Source organism: Carassius carassius, chromosome 11, assembly GCF_963082965.1.
Source record: "Carassius carassius chromosome 11, fCarCar2.1, whole genome shotgun sequence".
NCBI lineage: Eukaryota > Metazoa > Chordata > Actinopteri > Cypriniformes > Cyprinidae > Carassius > Carassius carassius.
The window spans coordinates 29573445-29599804 of record NC_081765.1 but is presented as its reverse complement, the minus strand read 5'-3'; the positions used below and the strand labels follow the sequence as shown (position 1 = coordinate 29599804).

The window sequence follows — 26360 nt, the reverse complement described above, 5'->3', positions numbered from 1 at the left end:
TTCAGTAGTGAGCCATTAAAAGCTAGTTCTGCTGGGAATCTGATGTAACCCAGTGCAAAAGCAGTGTTGGGTGTTTCTCTTGAGGCACAAAACAATGCGAGAAAGAATATGTACTCAGATCACCATATATACTTCTCCAAAAGCAGCCAACGTCTCCCTGATGACAAGCGAGTCATTAATATTAGAGTGTTCTCTGGCTGTATTAAGTCTGTCACCCCAACTGAGTTCTTTATTCATTGTTTCGTGCCATAAAAATATGTCACATTCATTTCAAAACTATTACATGTGGTAGTTTAAAAAGATAATTTAAAAGATAATGCCTCTTTGAGTAGCTTTTTGTTATTTTTGTTAGAATTAGGAAAACTACTAGTAGTTTTTCTACTTTAAAATACAATTAATACTCAAAATTATCAATATACTCAAATACATTATGATGAATTTTGCAACACTGGCCATTATTGAAATGAACTGAATCAACATTGAATGGAGTTTAACTGAATAATTACAGTATTGTCTTAGTCTCATATTTGATGATGTTTGCATCATTGATTTTTGTTACTTTCCTGTTCATTACAGAGAAGCTGCTTTGCTTATATAAAGCACTATATAATAAAGGTTATTTGATGTAACTACTCGACCAAGTAGTTTAAACTACATTATATTTATGTCAAGAGTTTCTTAACCCTGCTATAGGCTGTACAGGTTTATTTTCTAGTGTGAGAGAGAATGAGAGAAATCAGCAGGGGATTCTGGGAATTCAGGCATGGTATGAATTACTGAAACAGGCTAGTATTAGAGAGCAGGCCCATCTAAATTACAGTAATTCATCAAACTATGAGGAAATTGAAGGCGAGTTGGGGGAAACTGGTAATACAACTTGACATGGGTGCCATTTTCAATGATTTGGAAGAGGAAATGCAAGCCCGTGTAATGTTGTCTTACCGCTGAGCAGGGGGCGGTTGAGGGCGAATTGCTGGGGCAGGTCTTCGATGTCAGCGATCCGCTGGTACATGGCTCTGGAGAGATGATCAGCGTGATACAGGCTGCCCAGGATGATGCTGGAGAAGTAGATGGGCTCAGTGAAGTAGCTCATCAGAGAGCCCTGGATGCCCACCACGTTCCACCTGCAGGAACCAGCCCACACACCTCACATCAGTGTCCAGATTTTATATTGGGCATCAAGTGGCAACCTAACACAAACTGACTGTTCAGTTCAAAAAGTAACAAATTAATAATGGAATTTATTCATGTTAATATTAATTGCATACACCCAACAATATGCAGATAAGGTGAGAATGAAAAGGGAGTTCGATTGGACACACAACATTAAAAGATATGAGAAGCAAATTTGATAAGCCTATTTATTTTGTGCAGTTATTATTATTATTATTATATGAACTTATAATTTTCTTCTTACTAAATTAAATTACAATATAATTATTTGATTAATTTTTACATGCATTTATTAACCCCTGCTTTACACAACCCCATCAAATCAGACCCACAACCCATTTTGTATTATAATAAATTATCATTATGAATTTATTTATAATATAATTATTTTATAATTTCATATAATTGGGATTTTGCATTGATTTCCACTGGCCATTAGTAACCCAGGCCCATTTTTAATATAATTATGATTAATTTAATTATTATTACATTTTATTATAACATAATTATTTTATTATTGCCATTTTGCATTGTTTTCCCCCTGTTGTACGTTGCAGCCTCATCAAAACAGACCAGCAACCCATTTTATTGTAATTAATTATTACTAAATTTAATTATATTTAATAACTTTTTTTTATTGTCATTTCGTATTAATTCGTTTTATAATTGACATTTTGCATGGTTTTCCCCCTGCGTTCCCAACAGACCCAATTTTTGCCACCCAATTTGATTTAATTATATACTTGATTATAATTAATATTGAATTTAAATATAATTATTTGACACTTCTTTATCTTCTGTTGTAAGCAACCCCATCAAAACAGCCTTGCAGCCCATTTTTGGATCCTGGCCCACTACAAGACACTATTACTGCACTGTTATTGCACTGACTCGCCTTTACATTTAATTCATTATTGTTTCTTTATTATAGCCTGAAGTTTTTCCAGCAGTTTGACATATTGAAACACCTCTGGGATTCCTAATCTCACTCCATCTAAAAGGCTGTCAAAATTACCATTTACAGGCAGATGGAACATAAGACAATCATGAACTACATGAATCACAAAAAAAAAAAAAATTCTGTCCAGAAGCCCGGATGTAAATGATTTTCAGAAACAGTGGAAGGATTGTTCAATTAGTGCTGTTCTTCCAAACCACCTCATTTACATCTTCACATGTCGCAGACACAATCAAAAGGCCTAATCTAGCTCAAATCTGCTCCCCAAAACAACACATGCTGTATGCAGCTGAGAAGAACGCAGACCCAAAAGATTGGAGGCGTTCTCTTCAGTCTGACCAATCAACATACTCAGATGCCAAAGCGACACAGTCCAACTTTTGCTACCTTTAATAAGACTACTTTGTTAGCTAAGCACTTCTCTCCTGCAACCAGAACACTCTGCGGTTTATTCAGTTTCTGATGGAGGATATCTAGCCTACTTACTAATTTACAGATTTGATGACAATAACCTGGAAAATCTGGGATTTCATCCCTAAAAATGTTCATTGCATTAATTTGTGTTTCGCAGAAGCCAGCAAATCAAATAAGAAGTGTCTCTCACATAGTACTTGTGAGTTTTTGAGTGTAATAAGCAGCCAGTGAATGGACTTTGGGTTGGTTGTCTTAAGACTAGCCCAGTACAGGAACATTTGATTCTGGCCGAACATTTGATTTGAACACCCTCCACCTACCGTGTCCCTGTTTGAGACCTACATCTGGTCATGTTACCAGCAGAGCAGATACAGACCCTGATGGATGAGACAACACCACACCATCTTTCATCTTAGCAGATGAGCTGCTTTTCCTTGAGTGTGAGCTCTGAACATCACTTCTGCTGTGTGTGAGTGTGTCAGACTGGCCCTGAACAACACATAAACCAGCCCAGCCCTGACTAAACACCGCTTACCTTTAAAAACCAGAGCAGCAAACAATCTGATATAAAACAGATACTGGAAACAAGAAATGCTCATTGTCTGTCACAATGCATTAACTGATGCATCTCTATAGAGACGCTAATATATACAGCATATATATATATATATATATACACACACAGAGATAGTTCACCCAAAAATGAAAATTCTAGTATTTTTTTTTCCACACTATGGAAGTCAATGGCTACTGTCGAATGTTTAACAACATCACTCAAAATATCTTCTTTTCTGTTCAACAGAAGAAAGAAACTTCTTAAAGATTTATGGAATGAAAAAAGATCAAACTAAATTTTAAATAACTTAAATAACTACATACTGCAAATGAATAAACTATAAATAGATAATAAACACAGACTGCATGATGAGGATGATATATATGTAGTATTGAGTGATAGTGAGTGTTTGTGTTTGTGTGCAAAGGGAGGTATTCTCTCATTAGCAGAGACAGGACCTGTGTTCTCTGGTCACAGCTGTCTCTGAAACATCATTATCTGTCCACTCACAGCTGCTGGGTGGCAGGAGACGACACACTGCCACACTGACCCCAAATGATGAATGAATGCTTCCTCCAACACTGCTAATGCACTCTTCTTTTAACTAGGGTTACAGTAATGTTGAACCTATGCACTTCTTTCCCTGTCAATTATGAAGTCCGGTAAGAGCCAATGGGCAATTAAATTCATAAAGCCCATGTTCTCTTCTCAGCAGGGACAGGTTCAGCTTCTACCTAGTGTATATTAACCAGAAGGTTCTAGACTAATGCTTTTACTGAGCTGTCCGTTATTCTAATGAAGAGGGCTAACAATATCTCCGCTCCAAAGGTAAGGGAGCTGCCTAACTAGATAGCATTTTTAGAAGTAAAGGTAGGAAGAACATTATGCTCATTATGTTTATTATAACTGTAAATGTAGCATTACAATCGAAGAAAGCATTTCGACAAGCTCAGAAAGGAGAATTTGAATGTATACTTATTTAATTAAATAGCAACAAGTAGGATTTTTTTTTCATCTACATACATTTAGGGGGAAGTCGTGGCCTAATGGTTAGAGAGTCGGGCTTGCAATCGAAGGGTTGTGAGTTCGAGTCTCGGGCCGGCAGGAATTGTGGGTGGGGGGAGTGCATGTACAGTGCTCTCTCAACCCTCAATACCACAACATAGGTGCCCTTGAGCAAGGCACTGAACCCCCAACTGCTCCCCGGGCGCCGCAGCTTAAATGGCTGCCCACTGCTCCGGGTGTGTGTTCACAGTGTGTGTGTGTGTTCACTGCTCTGTGTGTGTGCACTTTGGATGGGTTAAATGCAGAGCACGAATTCTGAGTATTGGTCACTATACTTGGCTGAATGTCACGTCACTTCATACATACATACATACATATATATATATATATATATATATATACACATTTGACTAATAATTTTATTACACCATTTATATTAATTATTTATATTAACATTTACAAAAAAGCAATACATATAACTGTAATATTTCTTAATAATAAGCTATAATGCGACAGCTACTAACAGCTATAAACTTCTTAAATACTTTGTCTGGAAAATGAGGGCATTAAGTGTAAACCATTACTGGCCCTGGGACATTCTTAAAGCTGAGCTCTGCAACTGATTGATACAGAGCATTCAGGTTCACTTACATTGATGTATTTGGCAGATGCATTTATCCAAATTTTTTTTTTTTATCAGTTAGGATGTATATGTAGAAATGTACATGTGTGTATACATGCTACCAAACTACCTTGCTATTTTGTCACTGCATGACATCGTGAGCAGCCTCTCGCCCTGCAGAACTCCGTCCCACGTCTGTATAGTGTTACTAGAGCGCACCGGGATGGTTCCCTCTCCAGACTCAATCTTGGTCCTCAGTTGGCCTCTTGCCTTCCTGTTTGGGTGTCTGTCTCCCTGGTCTGAGGAGAACAGAAAAAAAAACAAGAATTAAACAGTGAAATAAACATTTAACAACGAGTGGCACTTACAGGCAAAACATTTTAATCTACTTCAACAAACCAACAGATTTAATCGACCAATAACACTAACTTAAAAAAAGTAATTGAGTTTTTTTTAGCTGAATAATTGTATCACATATAAAGCCAAGCAAAATGATTTAAATACAACACTCAAGAGCAGAATTAATCAGGCCACAATGGGAGTTGACAAAGCCAGTTAATTAAAAACACTGATGAAAAACAGCATTTTTGAAATGCAGTCAGACACTCAAGTGAAATTATAATGAAATGTGACCAGATCATAAGAGGACCCGACCTGATCTTAATTGAATACAACTTTTCAATTTTGATCAGTGTTTGAGTAAAATAACATCCCCATCCACCTCCCGCTAGATCCTGTATAAAGAACGGAAGAGCTAGTTTTATTAAATACTCAGTCTCACCCTCAACAGCCGCCTCGTGTGGAGAGAAGATCCGAGCGTCTCCGCAAGGTGATGTGCTGATGTAAAGATGAAACTGGACGTTGTCTTTCAGCCGGTAACCACGTTTGTCACACTGCGTGAATATGGACTTTTCGTGCTCCTCTTTATTGTTACTAAATTTAGAGACAAACAACAAAAACAAAAAATTTTCACATACAAATATAAAGCTGTATGAATATAATTATTTTGACAGATTGTGACAGCAATCTGAACTTTAACATGATAAACATTAAGTATATTTATTAAATATCTTACACAGATTTTTGATACCTAGTAAACATAATAATAATAAAGATATGAAGAAGAATTATTATTAGATAATAATATTATTATCTATAATCATTATTCATAAATATTTCAATAGATCACAGCATTTAGTGGTTTACTAAATTGCAAAAGGCTAGCTCACACATAAATTCTGATTATAAATATTACATATTTCACATGTACATGTTTTTCAGAACAACTTGAATTACATATAACTTAAATGTATATATACTTATATATGAGAAATAAAAATATACAGTGTGAATATTATTTATTATAGATGTATTATTTTTTTTACAGAATACATCTTGCATACAGTATATGAGATCAATGATATACTGTGTGTGTGTGTGTATGTATATGTATATGTATATATATATATATATATATATATATATATATATATATATATATATCATTAAACCACAATATTGGTGATTTAATAAATTGCAAAAAGCTATTTCACGATTAATCATATCTAAATGCTGAGTGTGTGTTTGTTGTTTGTGTGTGTGTGTATTGTGTGCCATGCTATTGTTTGTTTGTTATTACTTTATTATCTTAAATATATTTCCATATTTATTCAATTCAGTCACAGCATTTGGTATTTTAATAAATTGGAAAAGGCCCTGATTCATCACTATAAATTGTGCACCTCTATTTAAACTGTATATAATAACACAAAATATTAAATTAAAAACTGTTTATGAGTTTCTGCTGGGCTAAACATCCCTCATGCTGTGGTGACATATGAGACATCCACAGACAGGCAGGACAGTAAAGGTAGCATCTCACCTTAAGAAGTGCTCCAGCTGCATGTAGAGATACCTGATCAGGGAGCGACGAGCAATGATTTCAGCGTGACAGTCGTTGAGCGCCAGGCCACGGTCGCTCATATACTCGCCGTTTATACATTTGGTTCCTGTGGAGACGCAGATGACCTCAGCGTCCTTGACATCAGTGCCTGAGTGAAACACACCAACAGAAATCACAAGACATTCACCCACACCTGAAAACTACTGCACTGACATCTACGAATGTGGAATCATAAGAAATGTACAGATTTAAGTTCTGATTCCTTGATTTCATTATCGATTCTTTCATTAGTGCATGAAACAAGTCTCATCAGTAACTGATTCATTGGGATGATTCATATTGATGACTAATGAGTCTATTTGATTCACTGGCTCGAAGCCATTTGGCGGGAGAATGCTGATGTTTGTTGTTGTTGCAGGTTTCTTTTCTTTTTTTTAATGGAAACATTTCTGAATAAGATGTTCTCGATTCTAAATCCGCTGCAGAACTCTACCTGTTGTCATGACAACACCAGCCAGAACTTTCCGTCGCGCATGTGGAGACGTGAAGTTGTCAGTGAGCTCGCTGAATTTGTCCACTACCAGACGAGAAACGGCATCTGCAAGGACCTGGTGGAGAGCATATGGATATTAGACTTCACATCAGCAATGCATGAACACACATCAGTATATTCATGATACTGCTATAGGCAGGCATGGAATATTCAGAACAGTATACACATCATGGCTAAATTCAATATTAAGTTATCAAAACATGCTCCTTGTCCTATTTGTTCAAGACCCATGGGTACGGAAGGCCATTTCTTCCACAGGATAAAACTGGATTTTTTTAAATTGCATGATATAAACTTGCAATTCAGACAAAATTATGAGCTATAAAATCAAAATTCTGACCTTTATTTTCACAGAATTTCGCAATTCTGTCCTTATTTCTCTGCATTATCTTTTAATTCTGTTTTTATTTTGTCTGTGCCATGGAATACAAATATAAAAAAGGTAAATGTAACATGTAAACTCTTCATTCTGAGAAGAAAAGTCAGTCAAGTTTTATGTAGCTTTATATACAGTAGATGAGTCCATATATGGGTTTTTATCCTCTCTCCTTCAACCGACTTGCTTTAATATGTAATATCCACTTCTCATAATACAATCAATTCCTGATCAAGGCTCAAGGCTCTACATTTTTTCTTTGTGAATATGCAATTCCTCTAAGAAAAAACTGAGCAAAGGGAAAGTCTAATACAGAGTTTTAACATAATACACTGATTTTTAATGGGACAAGCACAAATTTGATTCCACAGAAAATATTTCATAGAACCTGCCCTTCTATGGATGTCTGTAAAGCAAAATTTACAGCAGACCTCAGATTCACCTTCTGCTGTTGCAATATAATATCAATATTTCATTGAAACCCTTCCGCTAACAGTGCCCTCTACTTCACATTCCTTAAGCTCCCTGTTAATATGCTGGAAAATGATTATGCCAGGGAAAAATCAATGGGCGAATGGGCAAGAATTAGAGACATTAGTCTAATATTACTTCCCAAATACTTCGGAGTCACTCGGCCGGAGACGGCTAATGGGAGTTTTTTGGTGGAGCATCCTTTCAATATATTATCGGGAGACTGAAATCTCCCACTGAACAGAATGCTGCGTTTTACTCTCATGATAAAACACACTAGTTCCCACCATCATCTTTATTTGCTTTCATTTCCCATTAGCCCCTGAGGAACAGATGATAGGAAACTCAATGGCCAACTAGTCACTGACAGATTTCACAGGACAGCAGCCTAGAAAACTAAGAAAGTGGAAAAAGGAGGCTAACGCAGAAAAAAACAACAACTAATATTTCAAAGACAAATAACATTCTTGAGACTATATAATACATTTATATTAATAACAGCATAATTTTTTTACAGTCTGATAACTAAAAATGTATTATGGTAATATTGTAGTAATATTTATAAAAATCTAAGATATAATTTAGAATTTTAAGTGGCAGTTACAAGTAATGTTCTAAGTAATGGTATACATCAAAATATAATGTCATTTTATGATTATTTTATAAATATGAGATAATTTTATTATTAGCTATTAAGTGATTTTAAAATCTAAAATATATATAAATGTCATTTTTCATATAATCCAATGATTACATAAAATTATTAATTAGTTATTATATAAAAAAAGATTTATATATAATTTTTATATATAACCAGATTTATTACATTATATGATTTATTTAAAATAGGCATTACCACAAGGTTATTAAAATGCGGCATTATCTGTTAGATTTACAGCAAAAATTTACACTGTGACATAAAACACTACTTTACTAATTACAGTACTCAGACCATTATATACACCGCTATATTATTCAACCTTCCATTCTGGACACGAGGTCAGTCTGTGCTGCCACACTCAAGTCCAGGAAAAACATGCTTGAAGCGTGACGAGAGTCTGTTTAACCTCTCGCCATCTGGCTTAAGCAAATACACCCATCCACCTCGGGTTTCATATTGACATCATGTTAAATATGTGGCTATCAGATTAGGGATGGATAATGGGGTTTTGCATTCATGGCGCTGTATCTGTCATGCAGAGAGACAGCCCAAGAGCCATCAGCATCAGAGACAGGACTGCTCTTTAGTGGACAGGTAGTGGGCAGGCTCAAACTAAATTTTCTTGTTTTGACACGGTTCAGAGGAAGATGTTAATTAAGATCGGGTTGCTTCCAGGCCTGGCCTTATCTCAAAAGCAGGATTACAGAGGATTTTAGAAATGTGTAAATAGACGCCTTCTCACACAAACACCAGTCGTTGTTGGTCATTTTAGCTCACTGTGTTGGTTCACTGGCAGAAGTGAGATATTGAATATGCATGACATATATCCAATGCTTTGCTAGTGACATGACATTACATGACATTACCATGGCAACATGGTGAACACCATTTGGATTTATATTTGGCCATAAATATCCTTAAGATAAGTTTCATGGTCTTTCTTTGTCTCACAACTTGCAAAAACACTAAAAGAGACTCAAAGTCATGATTGGTAACTTTGATTCATTTGAAACAAATTCAGGCTAATTGAGCAAATCAATGTAGAATTTCAACAATTTGTCTGAATCATTTAAAAATGCTCAGTCTCAGCATGAGAAGTTTTATATATATATTAAAACATTTTAGTAAAAATGTATGAAGATTAATTAATAAGTGCATTTATGTTGTTATATAAGTATATAAATGAAGGTTATCATCAAATGGAATAAATATGGAGAAAATGTAATATCAAAATGCTATATCACTCAATCCATCTAAATATTTTAACAGAGCTCAAATTCATTTCCATTAGGCTTTGTTCCTAATGAAGACGGCCATTTGTGCCGGTTTTGCGCATCAAGTTATAAAGGCTCAGATTATGATCTCTGATAAACTTAAAAGGATCAGAAACTTCAATTAAACACTATGAGATGTAAAGGACCAATTTCTTATAGTCATCAGATTGTTACAGATCTGATCCAATCAGACCTTATCAGCCAGTCTGGTGTGTGTGCTAAAGGAAGTCACAGTTTTTAAAGTTTTTAAATTATTAAAGGTTGAAATGAGGTTCAATATTAAAGTCTGAGTTTGTGAAAATATTCACTTTTATTAATCTATAACTGAAATGCAATCTTCTATAACATCTATTTACCAATTGAGGCCTGCATATCTCTAGGGTATAAATGAGACATTACTATTTAATAATTAAACCACCTTTCAAAAACTTAATGAATAAACTAAAAGGTTAAAGGCCCTTTGAGATAAATGGAAATTGATGTGTCTATGTTGTGTTATTTCTAGCTGTTTTAATGCTAGACTCCAACCTACATCTATTCGGTTTTTGCATTGCATCTCAATGGTTAATTTCATTGTTCATCTAATGGTTTTTGAACATGGTTGCTGTGAGTTAACTCTTATAGGGACAGTTCTCCAAAAATTTAAATTCTGTCATCATTTACTCATAATCATGTTTTTCCAAACCCATTAGACTTTGATTAATCTTTGAAACGCAATTTAAGAAATTAAGATATTAAGAAATTCCAGGTGCTAAAACAAACCTCACTGGTTCATTGTTTGGATTGAAATAAAAACCTAAATGAATCATATAAAACTTCATAACTCTTGGCAATATAATAATATTCTAATAATCTAATAATAATAATAAATCTAATAATGCTTTCTTCAATGAAAAATTCTGTTACCTGTTGTTCTCTCAAATCAAAACCAACTGATATACTTGTAGAACTGTTCTGGACTGTTTTCGATTATAAATGGTCTATGTAAATTTCTCTCCTGATTCAGGCGAGATGACTTTTTTACTTGGGAAAGCAATATTATGGATAGAGGATTAGTCTTTTAGCTGAAAGCAACAGTTTTGAGTTAAAAACAGTCTTGGTGATGGATTTGTTTATTAAAAACATGTAGCTTTTTGACACACAAGACATTAACTGATGGACTAAAGTCGTGTGGATAACTATTGGATCATTGGAATGGTTTGGCTGTCTGCGACGGCACCCGTTCACTGCAGAGGATACATAAGTGAGCTAGTAATGTAATGCTAAATTTCTCCAAATCTATTTCAATGAAGAAACAAACTCATCTTCATTATTAGCTGAGCAAATTATGGGGACGAACAATTTCTTTATTAAACTTTTTGGATGTTTTGGTTGCCTGAACTTTCACTGAAGGGACCGTAAATGACCACATAACTTTCATTATAGGGTGAACTATACATTTGTCATTACGTGTAGCCTAGTTTTCAGGCCAATATGAAAGTATGAGGTGTAGTTCTCTTACTTGCGGCAGGTGCAGCTGTAGTCCCTCTCTTGGGATGGGTTGGCGTGACGGGGTTTGGTCCAGTTGCATGTTGAAGAGCGCTGACAGAGCTGCCTGGGCAGCCCGAGCTTTAGCAAGTTTCTTATTTCGTCCCGAGCCCTCAAATGTCTGGGTGTCCACGGTCACCGACATCACAAAGTTTTTAGCGTGGCTTTCCCCGCTCTCCGACACAAACTCGTATTTGAGGCCCGGCCGCAGCTCGTTGAGAATCATGACAGGGTTTTTACCATTGGTTGAGGAGGTGAAGGAGGAGGGCAGTGGCGCCTGCACGAGGCTGTTTGTACCTGGTGCTTGGGGCACGGGATACTCTCCCAGCGGTTTTAAGGAGCCATTTCCGTTGGAGCCCAGAAAAAATGTTTCCTCAGACAGTGCCGGTGTCTCAAACCCGTTGAAGAGCATGTCAGGGAAGTCAGCCTGGTCGGATGTGAAATCCGTGTTGACAGTGAGAGTACGGCCCATGGCCATGTGCGCCTCGGATGCGTTTGGGAACTGCACAAAGGAACGCAGGGCCTTTTCAGCAGCGTTTAACTTGGCCTTTTTCTTCGTAGGCCCCGAACCCTCGAACAACTGGGCGTTAACCTCAACGGTCATGACGAAGACCGGCGCATGGACCGGGCCGGTCTGCGAGAGCAGCTTGTACTGCAAACCCGGTTTTATCTCGTTCAGCTGCATCAGGGCGTTCTTGGGCAGAACCGGCCCTGGTGTTTTCTTACGTTTCTTGGGTCTGAATTTGGAGTGCGCGTGGCCATTGTTGCCCTCCTCCAGGGGCCGCTTGCGACCCCCTCCTCCACTACCATTGGGGAGCTGCTCCACCAGGCCAGCTCCCTCCTTAGAAGAGACGTTGTCCAGGTTGCGGTTTTCCTTTACGTCGGTGCTGCATGAACCTGCGGTGCCCAGAAAGAGTAACTTACAACGCCTTCGTTGCAGGATCTTGTAAATGTAAAATTTATAGATTCCTTTATCTTTCTTTGTACCCGAACAAGTGATGTGTGTTCCTTTTGTTGTGTGTACTGAGGGATTCTAGCATGACACATTTTTAGACTAATCTTGTGAAAAATCATTATGAGGGAAATTTCTGAAATGACACTAAAAAAAAACAGATTAATTAACATAATTAAGGAAGACCATGAGGTATAAAATCTAAATGATCATAATCATTAGTTTAATTTAAAGTAGTTTCAGTTTTGCAGGCAATGGCCCATGCGGAGTCAATCAATCACCTCGTTGGAGATAAAATATGTATTAACGGAGAACAAAAGCAAAGCTTTAAAAAGACTAACAGCTGCTTAAAAAGTCTCTTTTTGAGGGATGACAAATGCACTTTTTCAGGCCCTTTGATATAAAAGAAGTTATGAAAAATAACAATAAACTGGTTTCAAAATTAAAAGTTACATATTTGTAAAGTTTTTAGTATGGCTTTTTTTTCTATCAACCTATCAAGCATCATATTTCGACCCAAAATCAAAATAAAGAATTAATAACTGTAAATAAATGAATAAATACTGCTGTCAGATCCTTAAAAAATAAATAAATAAATAAACAAACAAACACAGACCAGCCTATGTGTAATTATTAGGTTTGGCACTTTGTGTGGATGTCATTTTTTATTTATGTAGCAGTGCTTTTCACGCCTTAAGGTTTTAGAAATCAAATTAAATCAACACTGGTACAGTATAAAATATAAGTGCATAAAAAATAAGGCAACATATTAAATTGAATGCATTAATGTGTTAACCTGGACAGGAAAAAAAATAAAAAATAAAATAATAATAATCAATTAAATAAATAAATGAAATAAAATAAAAGTGAATCATTAATATATTATTTAATTTTGATGTTTGGGTGAAATAGAACCTGGACAATTTTTTTCATGAGACTTCTCATGTGTTTCTATTTACAGGTCACAACTGTTTTGCCGTAATAAGCAGATGAAACACACACCATCATGTTCAGTTCACAAAGCTGATGGAACTTTGGCTAAATTTTCATTTATAACATCCTTCAGCAAAAGCTCGCTAGGTTACTGCTTTCAGTGCTCTGGTAGAGAGAAAATAGCATCCGTGAACAGTAGGGGAACAGAGTAAGAGCTCTCTGCAAACAGTAGGATAAGGGATAAGGGAGTGGGTTCAAAGCAGGACGAGAATTAAAATGAAGACATCTGAGAAGAGAGAAAACATGGCTGGGACAAGAGAGAAAACATGGAGGAGAAAGAACGAAAGAGAAAAATGAGAGAGAGAAATATACAAAACAGTCTGGAGCAGAATCTGAAAAATCTAAATCCTTCTTAGATGTGTGAATGCACATATCCACATTACACACAAACACACACACACACACACACACACACACACACACACACACACACTTGAAATCTTCAGCTCGTGTAAACAATTTGAACACATGTGATCAATTCTGGCCTTAATGATGGAAAGCAATCTTGCTAAAACAACAGCTTTGTTCCAAAACCTAGTGAGCTGCCTACTTAGGTGGCATTTTAAATCATCATAGGCCACCCAAAAGGGAGTCTCATAATTCACTGCGACAAATTCCATCCACTCTTATAATACATTCAGAAACAAAAACTATCAACAAAACATGCCATCTAATTAAAACTGACAATTTGACACAATATTTGTATTTGTTGTGTATTTTAATGCTTTTAAGAGTCAAATCATTCATTCAAATCTGTGCTTTGTGTGAGGATCCCTACTTGTATGATGCTACCCATCTAGAATGTTACAAAAGTGAGGTTCAATTTCAATTAAGATGTAACCATAGAAGTAGACAGCAAGACAGGTCGCTAGGTTTCAGAATAAGCCAATGTTTCACACGAAAAACAAAGAAACCCCAAAAGATTTGTGCAATTCAACTTTAACAGCCCAGGAAAAACAAAACCAGCTTAGAGATGTTCAAGCTGTGAGTTTAGAGAGCTGCCCACCTTCAGCTGAAAGTAAAATTAATTGCACATGGATAAAAAGCATAAAACTTATAGTTCTTATAGTTGGCAGTTAAAAACATTGCCCCTACTACATGGTACACATTTTTCAATGTTCTACATGAAACAGAATATTAGTGAGTTTTAAAAGAAAATCCTATAATTGTAGTCTATAACTTTAGTTACTTACTGATTTTTTCTTGTAATTATCTGTGAAATTTACTAGCAGTTTCTGAGTGAAAATCATTCCTACTCCAATGTTTTTTCCAGTGCATGTAAAAGCAAACATGTGCAGATGCACAGACAGCTTAAATCACATAGAAACAGGATTTTTTCCTCTAGAGCCATGAACTTTAATTTTATATGTCCAGTAACAGTGTGGTGCACTGGCTACTTTTGTGTGCATAAATAGTGTCAAAAATATGCATATTACCGTCGCTCCTGCCGAGCAATGAATTGCTGTGTATAATCCTATAGTTTCCTGCTTCTAACATCTACACCTGATAGAGAAATATTCACTGTCACAGGTAGAAAGCTTCTGAATATCAAGTATGCTTATCTGCAGAAAATAAGATAAGAAAGCGTCCGCTTCACTACAGACCAGTAATAAATGACAGGACCCTCCATTGTCAGTGGCTCTGAACAGAAGTGACTGAGTGACGGGACAATAGAAGGTTATATTTCCTCTGGGTTAACAACTCTTCCAGAACCTTCTATTCACAGCACTGGTGAATGAAGAGGAACGAGACACGGAGAGAACGCTGTGTAATTCATGATCTGATCAGTCTTCTTTGATCACGTTCAAGTCTAATGAATCAGGGAATTCAACATTTTTATGATATACTCACAGTTTGATGGTTGTTTTAAAACACTGTTTATTAGTGTTTTACAACAAATGTAATGTTTTTTTAAATCTATAATATGTTTTCAATTATTTAGCTACATTTTAAATTTGAAATGGCTAAAGAAAGTACTTAAAAGATGCTTAAAGTTATAGTTAACCCCCAAAAATATAATTTTCCCATCATTCACTTAGAGTCATCTCATTTTTATGTCCTTAAAATAAAAGTTAAAGGGGTCCAAAGTTGTTATCATTTTTGGGTGAACCACCTCTTTAAACAAGTTTTAGGAAGTCATTTAAAATTATTTTCATTATTATGTTTTCTGGTCATATATTTTAAGTGGCATGCTGTGATGTGAATAATTTTTTACATTTGAATACATGGTCAAATTAACAAATATTTCAATGTTCACATTAATCTAGGACATGATTGTCAACCACAATTTGTTGTTTTTGTTATTTCATTGACTATTAAATGGCATTTCAGTCAGATGAAAACATACTACAATCATCAAGTTATTTTTTATCAAGACAAATAAATGAATAAATAAAATTGAATTGTGGTTTGCATGGATTTTTAGATTTTCTAACTCCATGCCAGGTAATTTTGTGCGCTTTCATGGCAAAAAACTTGATTTATAAAAATGCAAAATCAAAACTAATGTTTAAACAATGTTTAAACATTGTATCAGCTGGGATTGTTTCAGAGTGAGGGGCGTAGAACTGTTCATGAACGGTTCACTAAGTGACACATTAGTTAAGGGGAGTGTGCCGGACTCGGTGTTTAGTGAAGGGGTTCGGGGTTCAGATACAAGCACTCACTCATGTTCTCCTCCTCATCAACATCCATGGTGGTGAAACGCCTCGACTGGCCCTGCGCTTGCTGAGCCATGGCCACACCTGACAGAAACACAGACACATCATCATTAGCGCCGTTTGCTAAAGTGAGCTAAATAACTATAATCACAGTTACTTTAGCTTAACCTTGGGCTCAGGGATTTGTACAACGTGATGGATTTTTTTTTCAGGGTTCTTTTATGAGCAGAAAGTTCAAAGAACAGCATTTATCTAAAATAGAAATCTTTCATAACATTATAAATGTCTTTAATGTCACCTTGGATCAATTTATTTATTGAAAATCATTTCGAATTCAGACTGAGCCCCAAATGATGAATCAGAAAAATCATTCAAACTGATTTGTGAACCAATTTGACTGATTCAACCGAAAGTAATCGACTCAAACGAACAAATCATTCACACGTGTGACATAAGTTTGATTCTACACATAAGCAAAACCTACAGCATTATAGAAAATGTACATGACTTTTCCATGTCTGGAAAATACAATTTGAAAATTCCCTCATACTACCAAAACCGTTTCCATGACTGTGTGAACCATGTGAATAGTAAAGTGACAAATTCAAGAAAACAAACACAGTCCCCTCCAAATCCTTAGCCTCACTAAAAATTGACACTTTACCATAAGGTCTGGTTTTGCACGTACCAAACAGAGAGCATTGGCAGTCATATAATGCCTCTAAATAATGGCATCATGCATCCCGAGCTGCTTTAATTAGACAAGCGAGTGGAGCAGTGCGAACAAGAGGAAAAGAAGAGGACAAGAGAGGTGAGAAGAGGACAGAAATGGAAGACGAGAGCAGAGAATAGGATAGAAGAGGAATGAAACACCATTGACTGTGAGGTTAAGCCTACAGTAAGTGTATAAATATTCAGCAGGAGAAACTAATCTCTGAGAGAAAGGGCCGTGCTTGACAGGCCGTAATAGCAGGAGCAGTCTATTGTGACTTAATATCCATTCGATTAGACCTCATCTTCAGCTGCCTCGGAGGAAAAATACAGTTATTGACATCAATGGGCTTTTAGTCCCCTTGACACAGATGCCGCTTGAGCTCAGGTGAAAAATACAACACAAACACATGAGGAAAATACAAAAAAAAAGGGCTCATAATAGAGTGGAGGGCTGCGTTGACTTGAGGCTATAGTGAAGTGGATTTTATAAAGCGATGTGACACAGAGCCGATATGGAGAGCTTCTAGATTAACTGACAGAATAGACGCTGTCAAGGAAATAATGTCAGTATTTCTGCTTTCTCTTTCGTCATAGACACATTTTAAAAGGGATAGTTTACAGAAAAAACAATTACATTCTGTCATTATTTACTCAAGTCATTCCAAAACTGTACGACTTTCTTCTGTGAAACACAAAAGGTTAATTTACAGTAGAAACATCTGAACTACAGAAAAAAAAAACTGTTGATCAAATTCAAGTTCTATGACAAATAAGGATGCCTAAAAAATGAAAGGGGAAATCTATTAACATTCAGATTAAGTTACAGTTGAGTTCAACTGTTTACATACACCTTGCAGAATCTGCAAAATATGAATCATATTACCAGAATACGAAGGGTCATATAAAATGCATGTTATTTTTTTATTAAGACCTGAATAAGATATTTAGCATAAAAGACGGTTACATAACGTCCACAAGAGAAAATAATAGTTGAATTTATAAAAATCACCACTTTCAAAACTTAACATATGCTTGATTCTTAATACTGAATACTTCGACTTTTTGAACTTGAAGATCAGATCAAACTGAACTTATTTTGTCTTCTGGCAAAGACATACAGTAGGTTGACAGCCTATTTGGGCACTACCGTCGCGCGTACCGCCGCGCGTACCACCACGGCGGTGCCGCTGCATTAATTGAATTCAGTCGTGTGTTAAAATAATTCGCTTAACTACCGCCAGATGGCGCAAAGGGACGAATTTTGAACTGACTGTAAAAATAAAATGAGGGTTTGTAAACGAAGATGAAAGGACAAGTAAAACATCAATAGCATTATATTATAACTATATTATATTATATTATAACTCTATATATATATATATATATATATATATATATATATATATATATATATATATATAAACAAACCAGAATAAAAATATTAAATGTTCTAATCTGTGTGTGTGTTCCTATATATATATATATATAGGATTATATAAGGATTATATATATAAGGATTAAAAAAATATATATTTTTCATTCTGGTTTGCTCTTAGAAAAATATAATAAATGAAATCCTTCAAGTTCCATATGCGTACCGAAATGAGAACGGTCCAGCATTAGCTCTAACAGCAAAAAATTCTTATTAACTGCTGTTGTTCTTGATTTTTCAAACTGTCTCCAATTATGCCTTAACCGTGTAAGCAAAAATTGAGTATGGTGTATTTCAGCTGTTTTATGCGCTGGTGCCTCACACGCACATATTCATTGTAAACAGCGCAGTTCAGCATGAGCAGCTGGTCTACTGTGGCATATTTTTGCTCATTTTAATATTTTTCCGTTATACTGAAATCATATGCATATGAACATTTAAGAATAAAAAAATCCTCCTACCCCCTAAAAATTCTCTTCACATTCACTTGTGCGCTCTTGCGCAATACATTCCTCTCGCGTTGCTCAGTTGTGGACAACGTAAAAGTGTTTGATATAAATGTTGCTGTGCCATTTTATACATGAATTGTTAAAAAACGAATTATTCTGTTAGTTTCATGGTAACATGCAATCAAGGTCTTCTGTTATTTAGGCTATATTTACCATTCACTGTGGCATTTTCATCCATTTAAACTTAAAATTCCATGAGATTCTAAATTCAGATAAATAGTATTAAAAATTCAGATTTAAACTAGTATAATAACGCATTAAATTGCTTAAATTATTTCTATAAGTTAAAGTTGCCAACCTTAAAAACGAGTTGTCATGACTTTTTCATTGTATTTTTTTTTACAGTCTGATAACAAGCTGTATTCATTTTCCTTTTTTTATTATTATTTTTGTTTTAGTTTATTGAAAATAAATTGGCTAAAATAGAAGCAGACACGTTTAAATTAAAACAACCACAAAAAACATGACTAGGTCTTGAGGGAAATATAGGTTTTATTTTATTTTTTTATAGAAATCGCCAGATAAAATACAACTACTAAAATATAATATTAACAGATTTTTAAATATATTTAAAAGAAATGTATTTTAAAAGAAAGTGTCTTCAAAAGTGCAGACGTCGGTGGGCAACAGAGTTCCTTGGGGAGCGTAGGAATTCGTTGACCTGAATTCAGCGCTGGACATGTGGGGAAACCTCTGGGAGACAGTGCTTGTAACATAAGGCATAATCCAAAAATACTTGTAGCTTGTAATTTGAAAAATCAAGAATAATAACAGAGTTAATACTAATTATTGCTAAATGCTGGACTGTTCCCATTTCGCTCTGCATATGGAGCCTGAAGATTTTTTTAAACCAAGAATGAACCGAAATGAAAATGAAATAAAAAAATTTAGCTTTTAATTTTTGTTTAGTAGACTGTAGCCTCCTACATTTAAAAAAAATAAAAAATTGTAAAAAAAATTATGTTTATTCCTAAATATGCAGTTATATTATGCACCGTTGGCATGAATTGTACTCGTGATGGAGCAGTGGTCGAGCGCTCTTGGTGCGAGTGAAAACACGACGCTCCGACTTGGAAAAAAAATCCCTACTCGCTCCAGTCCAAACTCCAGTCCAAACTGCTCACATAACTCTGCTCGGCAGCAGAAGGCGCGTTGGCAAACGAGCGAGGGAGGGTTGATCCCATTCGCACGGAGCCCTGCACGTCACCTGTAGGAGAAAAAAAATCAATCCGTGGCGGTTTTGCAATCCGTCCCCGCAGTTAATAAACCGTACTCACGAATTCATAAACTGTTCCCTCGGTTTAACAAACCGTGCCCACAATTTTTTTCACTTGCAGATCACCAGATCTTAATCCCATCGAGCTGGTGTGGCACGCACTGAAGGAATTTATCAGACGTCAGGTCAAGCCAAGAAATAAAGACCAGCTTCTTGAGGCCATTGTAACTTTTTGGTGCAATTGCTTGACAAAAACTGTCTGCAACAGATACATTGACCACCTTCAGAAGGTTTTGCCAGCTGTAGTGCAGTGCAACGGATGCGCAACTGGAATGTTTTGCAATTTATTGCAATTTTGTACATTTATTGTAAACTTGCTATTATTTAATAAACTTTAGACTTACAATAATCTGCTGGCTCTTATTTCTAAGCATTTCAAGATATGTATATGAGAAACCGCAATTTAAAGTAAATTAATTCTCAGGAAAAAATTCAAGTGATCAAGAGGGTGCCTGTCATTAATGTGCATTAATAATTTTCGCACAAACACTTGAGTTTGAATATTCATACACATTTTGCAAATGCTTTACAACGTAAATAATTTTATTGTTTAAGTAGAATGTGTAATTTACATCGGTTTATTTGAAGGAAAATCGTTTTTCTTTTTCACATCCACTGATGCTCCACTCAAGGCTCAACTCTCACCGCGCGTCTGACAGAGACGTGAAATGAAATTTCAAACATACTGAATTAACTTTATCCGCGTAGAGAAGGTGGAGCGTGTTTCAGTAAGCACGCAGCGGAGTGAATATTAAATGCTCTGAGCGCAGAGGAGGAGTTGCTGCTTCATTCTGCTCACGGACTCTGCTGCGGAGTGAGAGAGATGATTCACCCGACGAAATAAAGACCATGGCAGCACAAGCACTGCATATACATTTATTCGTTTTTTGTTTTAGTCTAATTAGGCCTAAATAATGGGAACTAAATTATACGTGCTTCACGTTTTACTAAAATAAAGGAAATAATTAATAAAACATGCAAGAATGTCTAAATTTGTGTAGGCCTACATACAAAAAATAAAAATTCCCAAGAAGTTATCTGTCAAAATAAAGGACAGGTAACGAATAACTCAATGTTCAAATCAATGTTGTTTTATTAAATGAATTTTAAAATATAATATAAATTATATATATTACAAATAATACTGCACACCTTTCAAATGTGTCAAATCTAAAAATAGGATTTAATACTATGTTGCTTAAAGAAAAAATAAGCACAGGCTCAGGCACAGTCTTGATATTTATCCTGCTTGAATTCGTTCTAAGAAATGCACATAACTTCAAAAATACAAAACTTTCGTCTGTGGATATTAAATATTAATAATATTAAATATTTCAACTAGGCTACAGTGTTTTTCTTTCATTTTCCCTGACTGAAGCCATCAAATCTAACACATCAGTGAGGCAAAACTGACGTCTATTAGGGAAAATGTAGGTGTGTGAATGTGTGTATGTCAGTCAAGAAAACAATCGAAAACTCCAGTTTTGTGAGCTAAAAAAATGTGTGCATATGTTTAGTTTTATTCTATACACTATCTATTAGCATATAAAACAGAATTTATACTTAGCTGTTGCATTGTGAAGGCTACCCTTTTCACCTTTTTGCAGAATGAAAAAATTAAAAACTCTGAAAACATGCTTGCACGTTTTTATTTTAGTGTAATTTCATAGATTAAAAAAAAAAATGTTTACATGCATCTTAAGGATCCCTAATTGTGAATGTGAGGGGGGCAGCACGATCGTGCTCTGCCTAGAGCAGTATTTGAGCTTGCTCTGGCCCTGGGCTCATGATCAATAAGTTTTATTCGCCTCAATCTGATTCAGTAAAGTCAAACCGCAGACAGTGAAGCTTGCATCACTGAGCGCGCGGGACTCGCTGTGAGGCGGGAAAAGAGGATTCCGCTTGGTCTTAAAGCCTCCCGCAAACATCCACGATCACAAATAACAATGATTTTCTTAAAATAATGATTAATTATTAATTGATGATTTTTTTATTATCATTATGGTCTTGTGAAAATAATAATATGGGCTGCGAGAAAATTATGAATACAAAGAGTTCTGCTGAGTGCAGGCATGTTTCAGCCCAGTAACACACCGTTCCTCAGAGCCAAAACACAGACCGAATTCTGTTCAGCTGAAGGGGGTTGGGTTTTGGGTAGTTATTCATGGATGTGGGGGTCGAGATAAAAGTGTGAATTGCTCTTTCATATGGACAGTGTCTTTATGAGGCTTTCACTTGCTGAACCGGTTTATATACGACTGTAGTTTTGATTATATTAACAGTGCTGGCTCTCTCCGACGAGAGAAATGCAACATTCACACATTACACTATTCCTTTTCGTCTAAATTTTTAAATTATACATTCATTATCATGAAAAATTAAAGTGATGAGACTCAAACAAATGTAATCTTACAGTGCTACATTATCAGCATGCTATCTGATTTTGAAATCTTGAAGTTAATCGATCTGTTTAGATAAAAAAAACTGACAAAAATATACTGTTATTTTCATCACAAAAAAATTTTCACAGCAGAAAGCAGCAATTAAAGATGTAATGCTTACAATGTTATTAGTTTGGCATGTGATAGGCTATAGGGAAAAAAGCTTACACAAAATAGCTTAAGCCACTTTGAAACTCTCCTGTTATTTCTTTTATTATTATTGTTTTATATGCTATGTTATGTTTCTGGTATCAGAGCGCGTGGAGGGTAAGTTGTTGCTTCTCACAGACTCTGCTGCGGAGTGAGAGAGATGTTTCACCCGACGAAATGAAGACGACCGCGGCTGCACAAGCACAGCACATCCGCCGAAAATCAACCTGCAGCAATGCTCGTTCATCGACTCGCCAAGCTTTACTTTTGTAGGTCGCATCATGGCAGTAAATAATTCGATAATATGACCATGCAGTCAATACAGATATTTAATAAAAACATTAAAACAAGCAGGGCTGTAAAATAAAACAATAAAAAACGCACGCCAGGTCTACACTGGACACGAGTGGAACGATCCAACAAAAGACAACAGAACACAGTGATGGATGCACTGGACTCGATCCCCATCAGTGAACTGATGCTCGTTCTGTTTATGATGAAATGTTCTGACACTGTGTTCAGATGATTTGACACTATAGTGTGATGTCATCAAGTTAAGACACACTTTTCGCTGTGGGGCACAGATGACAACTCTCGCGTCCGGTGTAGACACAGACAGTGACTGCTCTATTTGCAAATAAGTTCTATAAGAAAAAAAAAAAATCTAAACCAGTGGCATAACGAGATGGAAATATAAACTAGAAAAAATATTAACAGGTCCTCCGTCCATGACACTGACTCACTGCGGAGCTGGCAGTTTTAATCTGAACAGCTCTTAAAGCTGAGTGGTTAGATGCATGATGGGCTAGTATTAAAAAAGATAGCATCTTTCCAGCATTAAGGTAATAACAGTACTGTTTTTTTTTAATCATCTTGTTGCAGTTATAAATTTGACTGATAAATGAATGATAAAGAACTATATTAAAACTTGTTTTGTAAAATTTCTTCGTCATTTGAATATTGATTTAAAAATCGGTTTAAATCATAAATCAGATTTTTTTTTTTCTAAAATAAACAGGGATATTTTTTTTAGGCTATATGATATTACCCTACTTTAAAAACAAGTAGGAAGAAGGTTCCCTTTAAAATTACTTTAGTTGTCAATTACTAAAGCTTTTTTTTTTTACATCGTGTGAATGTTGTTGATTATAATGAGAGAACTTGAGTTTAATTGTGGGGACGTTTTATTAATTCTTTAGAGTTTCAAAGATTTACTCGTGCCGGTTTAATTTTATTCGTTTCTTGTTTTAGGCAAATTAGGCCTAAATAATGGGAACGAAATTATACAGTGCTTCACATTTAAACATGCAACAATTTCTTAATCAGTTTACAGACAAATGTTTTTCCCCAATAAGTTAAAGGACAGGTAACGAATAACAAAAATGCATGTTATTTTATTAACCCTCTGGAGTCGATTAACGCGGATACGCGTTAGGAGTCATTTTCTCCTGATAACCCCGAAAAGAACTTAAATTACACCTTCAGTTTTAATCGTACAGATAAAAGCAATACATCAATCGAATCTGTAAAGGGTCTACTTTTTTTGGACACAGACATAATAACAACAAAACTTTGTGCACTTATAAAATAAAGATAACAAACAAGGTGTGCTGTCTGCAACCTTTGTCTGCGCTGATCTTCATTTACAAACACGTCATTAAAATGAACTGTAACTCCGTGAATACTCAACGAAAATACATGAGAGAGATATCTATAGAAAGCTTGACATGTCTACTTTTAAACTAAACAAGTGCCGCCGAAAACAGATATTCTGTGATAAAGTAATCCTTATGAAAACAACAAAATATATTTATATTGAAAATATAAATTAAAATAGGCTATAGGCATAATATATGAAAATATTGACATTTTGTATATTAATCCAAGTAGCCAACCCCCCTAAAATAGGCTACCACTTTTAATGCTCCGATGCAAAGTAAACCACAATTTCTTTTGAATAATATAACGCATAATATAATATAAATAATACTGCACACCTTTTAAATGTGTCAAATCTAAAATATGGTTTAATACCATGTAGATTAGAGAAAATATTATCACAGGTTCAGGCACAGGCTTGACATCCTGCTTGAATTCGTTCTAAGAAATGCACATAACTTCATAAGTACCAAACTTTCGTCTGTGGATATTAAATATTAAATATTTTAACTACAGTGTTTTTCTTTCATTTTCCCTGACTGAAGCCATCAAATCTAATACATCAGTGAGGCAAAACTGACGTCTATTAGGGAAAATGTGCTTTGATGCGCTTGTTTGATAACTTGTGGTTAAAGCGCCACTCAGCGGTCAAAGGCTGCAAATGCACTTTATACCGCCGCCGCGCGGTACGTGTGGCAGTAAAAAGGGCCTTTTGGATGTCTACTTAGTGTAAGTTTATTTTGTAGCTTCTGAAGGGCAGAACTAAATTACAATAATAATACATTTTATTTATAAATCAAAAGTCACTGTCTGTAATAACTTAATATATCAGGGCCATAAAAATAAACTAATAAAAATGTATGATGTCATAGACCAAACCATTGAGCAACACCTTCACCTATCAGTCCTAAAGCACAGACACTCTATGTGAGATGGAAAGCCATAAAATCCTATGAAAGCCAATACAAAGCACATAAAGCAGCCAATCACAGCTCTCTGCTTTCGCTCTGGCCCATTCTTCATGGGCGACACTTTCTTAAGATAAACTAAATTGACTAATTAATCTGGTCTAATGGTGGGTGACATCAAATATGCTACCACAATTATTAACCTATTAAAGATTAATATTCTATAAGAAAATTGAAAAGAGTCAGGGGACTGGTGTTGAGGGATCATTTGTCTGAGCAAAGCTGAAATTTCTCTCTGCTCTTGCTGGTCTGCTAATGGTCTACAGTGTAATGAGCGACTATGGTACTCAGGCTCATTTTTTTGTGTGTTGCTTTTGATTTAGCTTCCTCTGCTGTTCTCATTTACCCACAAATCCACGAACAGCATTGAAGTCGGCTTCAATCTACAAGTGGTAGACACAAAAGTGCGGGAAGGGTGTGGTGACAGGTGTATCTGTGTATAATTATTTGTGACTTTTTTATCTCGGAATTCAGACTTTTTTTTAACATATTACAATTCTGTTAGGTTTTGTTTTCTCCACCAGGGAATAAAAATTAGAAAAAGTTAATTGCAACTTTCTATCTAACAGAACTACAAGATAAAAGTCTGAATTGTGAGATATTTTTTTTAAATAATAATAATAATAGTTGTGACTATTAAAACTGCGGTGGAAAAAAAGATTCCATAGTATTGTGTTCAAAATGGAAAGAGGTTATTTTATATCTTACATTTTACATATTTTATGTAGGTTTTATATTTATATTCATTTAAATGAAAATTATAATTTATTCTAATATACAGTACAGACCAAAAGTTTGGACACACCTTCTCATTCAAAGAGTTTTCTTTATTTTCATGACTATGAAAATTGTAGATTCACACTGAAGGCATCAAAACTATGAAATAACGCATGTGAAATTATATATGGAATTATATACATAACAAAAAAGTGAATAAAACTGAAAATATGTCATATTCTAGGTTCTTCAAAGTAGCCACCTTTTGCTTTGATTACTGCTTTGCACACTCTTGGCATTCTCTTGATGAGCTTCAAGAGGTAGTCACCTGAAATGGTCTTCCAACAGTCTTGAAGGAGTTCCCCGAGAGATGCTTAGCACTTGTTGGCCCTTTTG

At 35.4% G+C, this 26360-nt stretch overlaps 1 protein-coding gene across 1 annotated transcript in view; it reads right to left on the bottom strand.

Annotated features, from left to right (window-relative positions):
* adarb1b (adenosine deaminase RNA specific B1b) overlaps window positions 1-26360 on the bottom strand; it is a 139487-nt gene that overhangs the window by 4663 nt on the left and 108464 nt on the right. Inside the window, exons 4-10 of the mRNA XM_059562484.1 lie at window positions 16105-16182; window positions 11468-12390; window positions 7125-7239; window positions 6611-6779; window positions 5510-5661; window positions 4859-5027; window positions 943-1124 (exon numbers count right to left, since the gene is read on the bottom strand). Of these exons, the coding sequence (XP_059418467.1) occupies window positions 943-1124; window positions 4859-5027; window positions 5510-5661; window positions 6611-6779; window positions 7125-7239; window positions 11468-12390; window positions 16105-16174 (1780 nt within the window). The 5' untranslated portion in view covers window positions 16175-16182. The remainder of the gene's footprint in view (window positions 1-942; window positions 1125-4858; window positions 5028-5509; window positions 5662-6610; window positions 6780-7124; window positions 7240-11467; window positions 12391-16104; window positions 16183-26360) is intronic.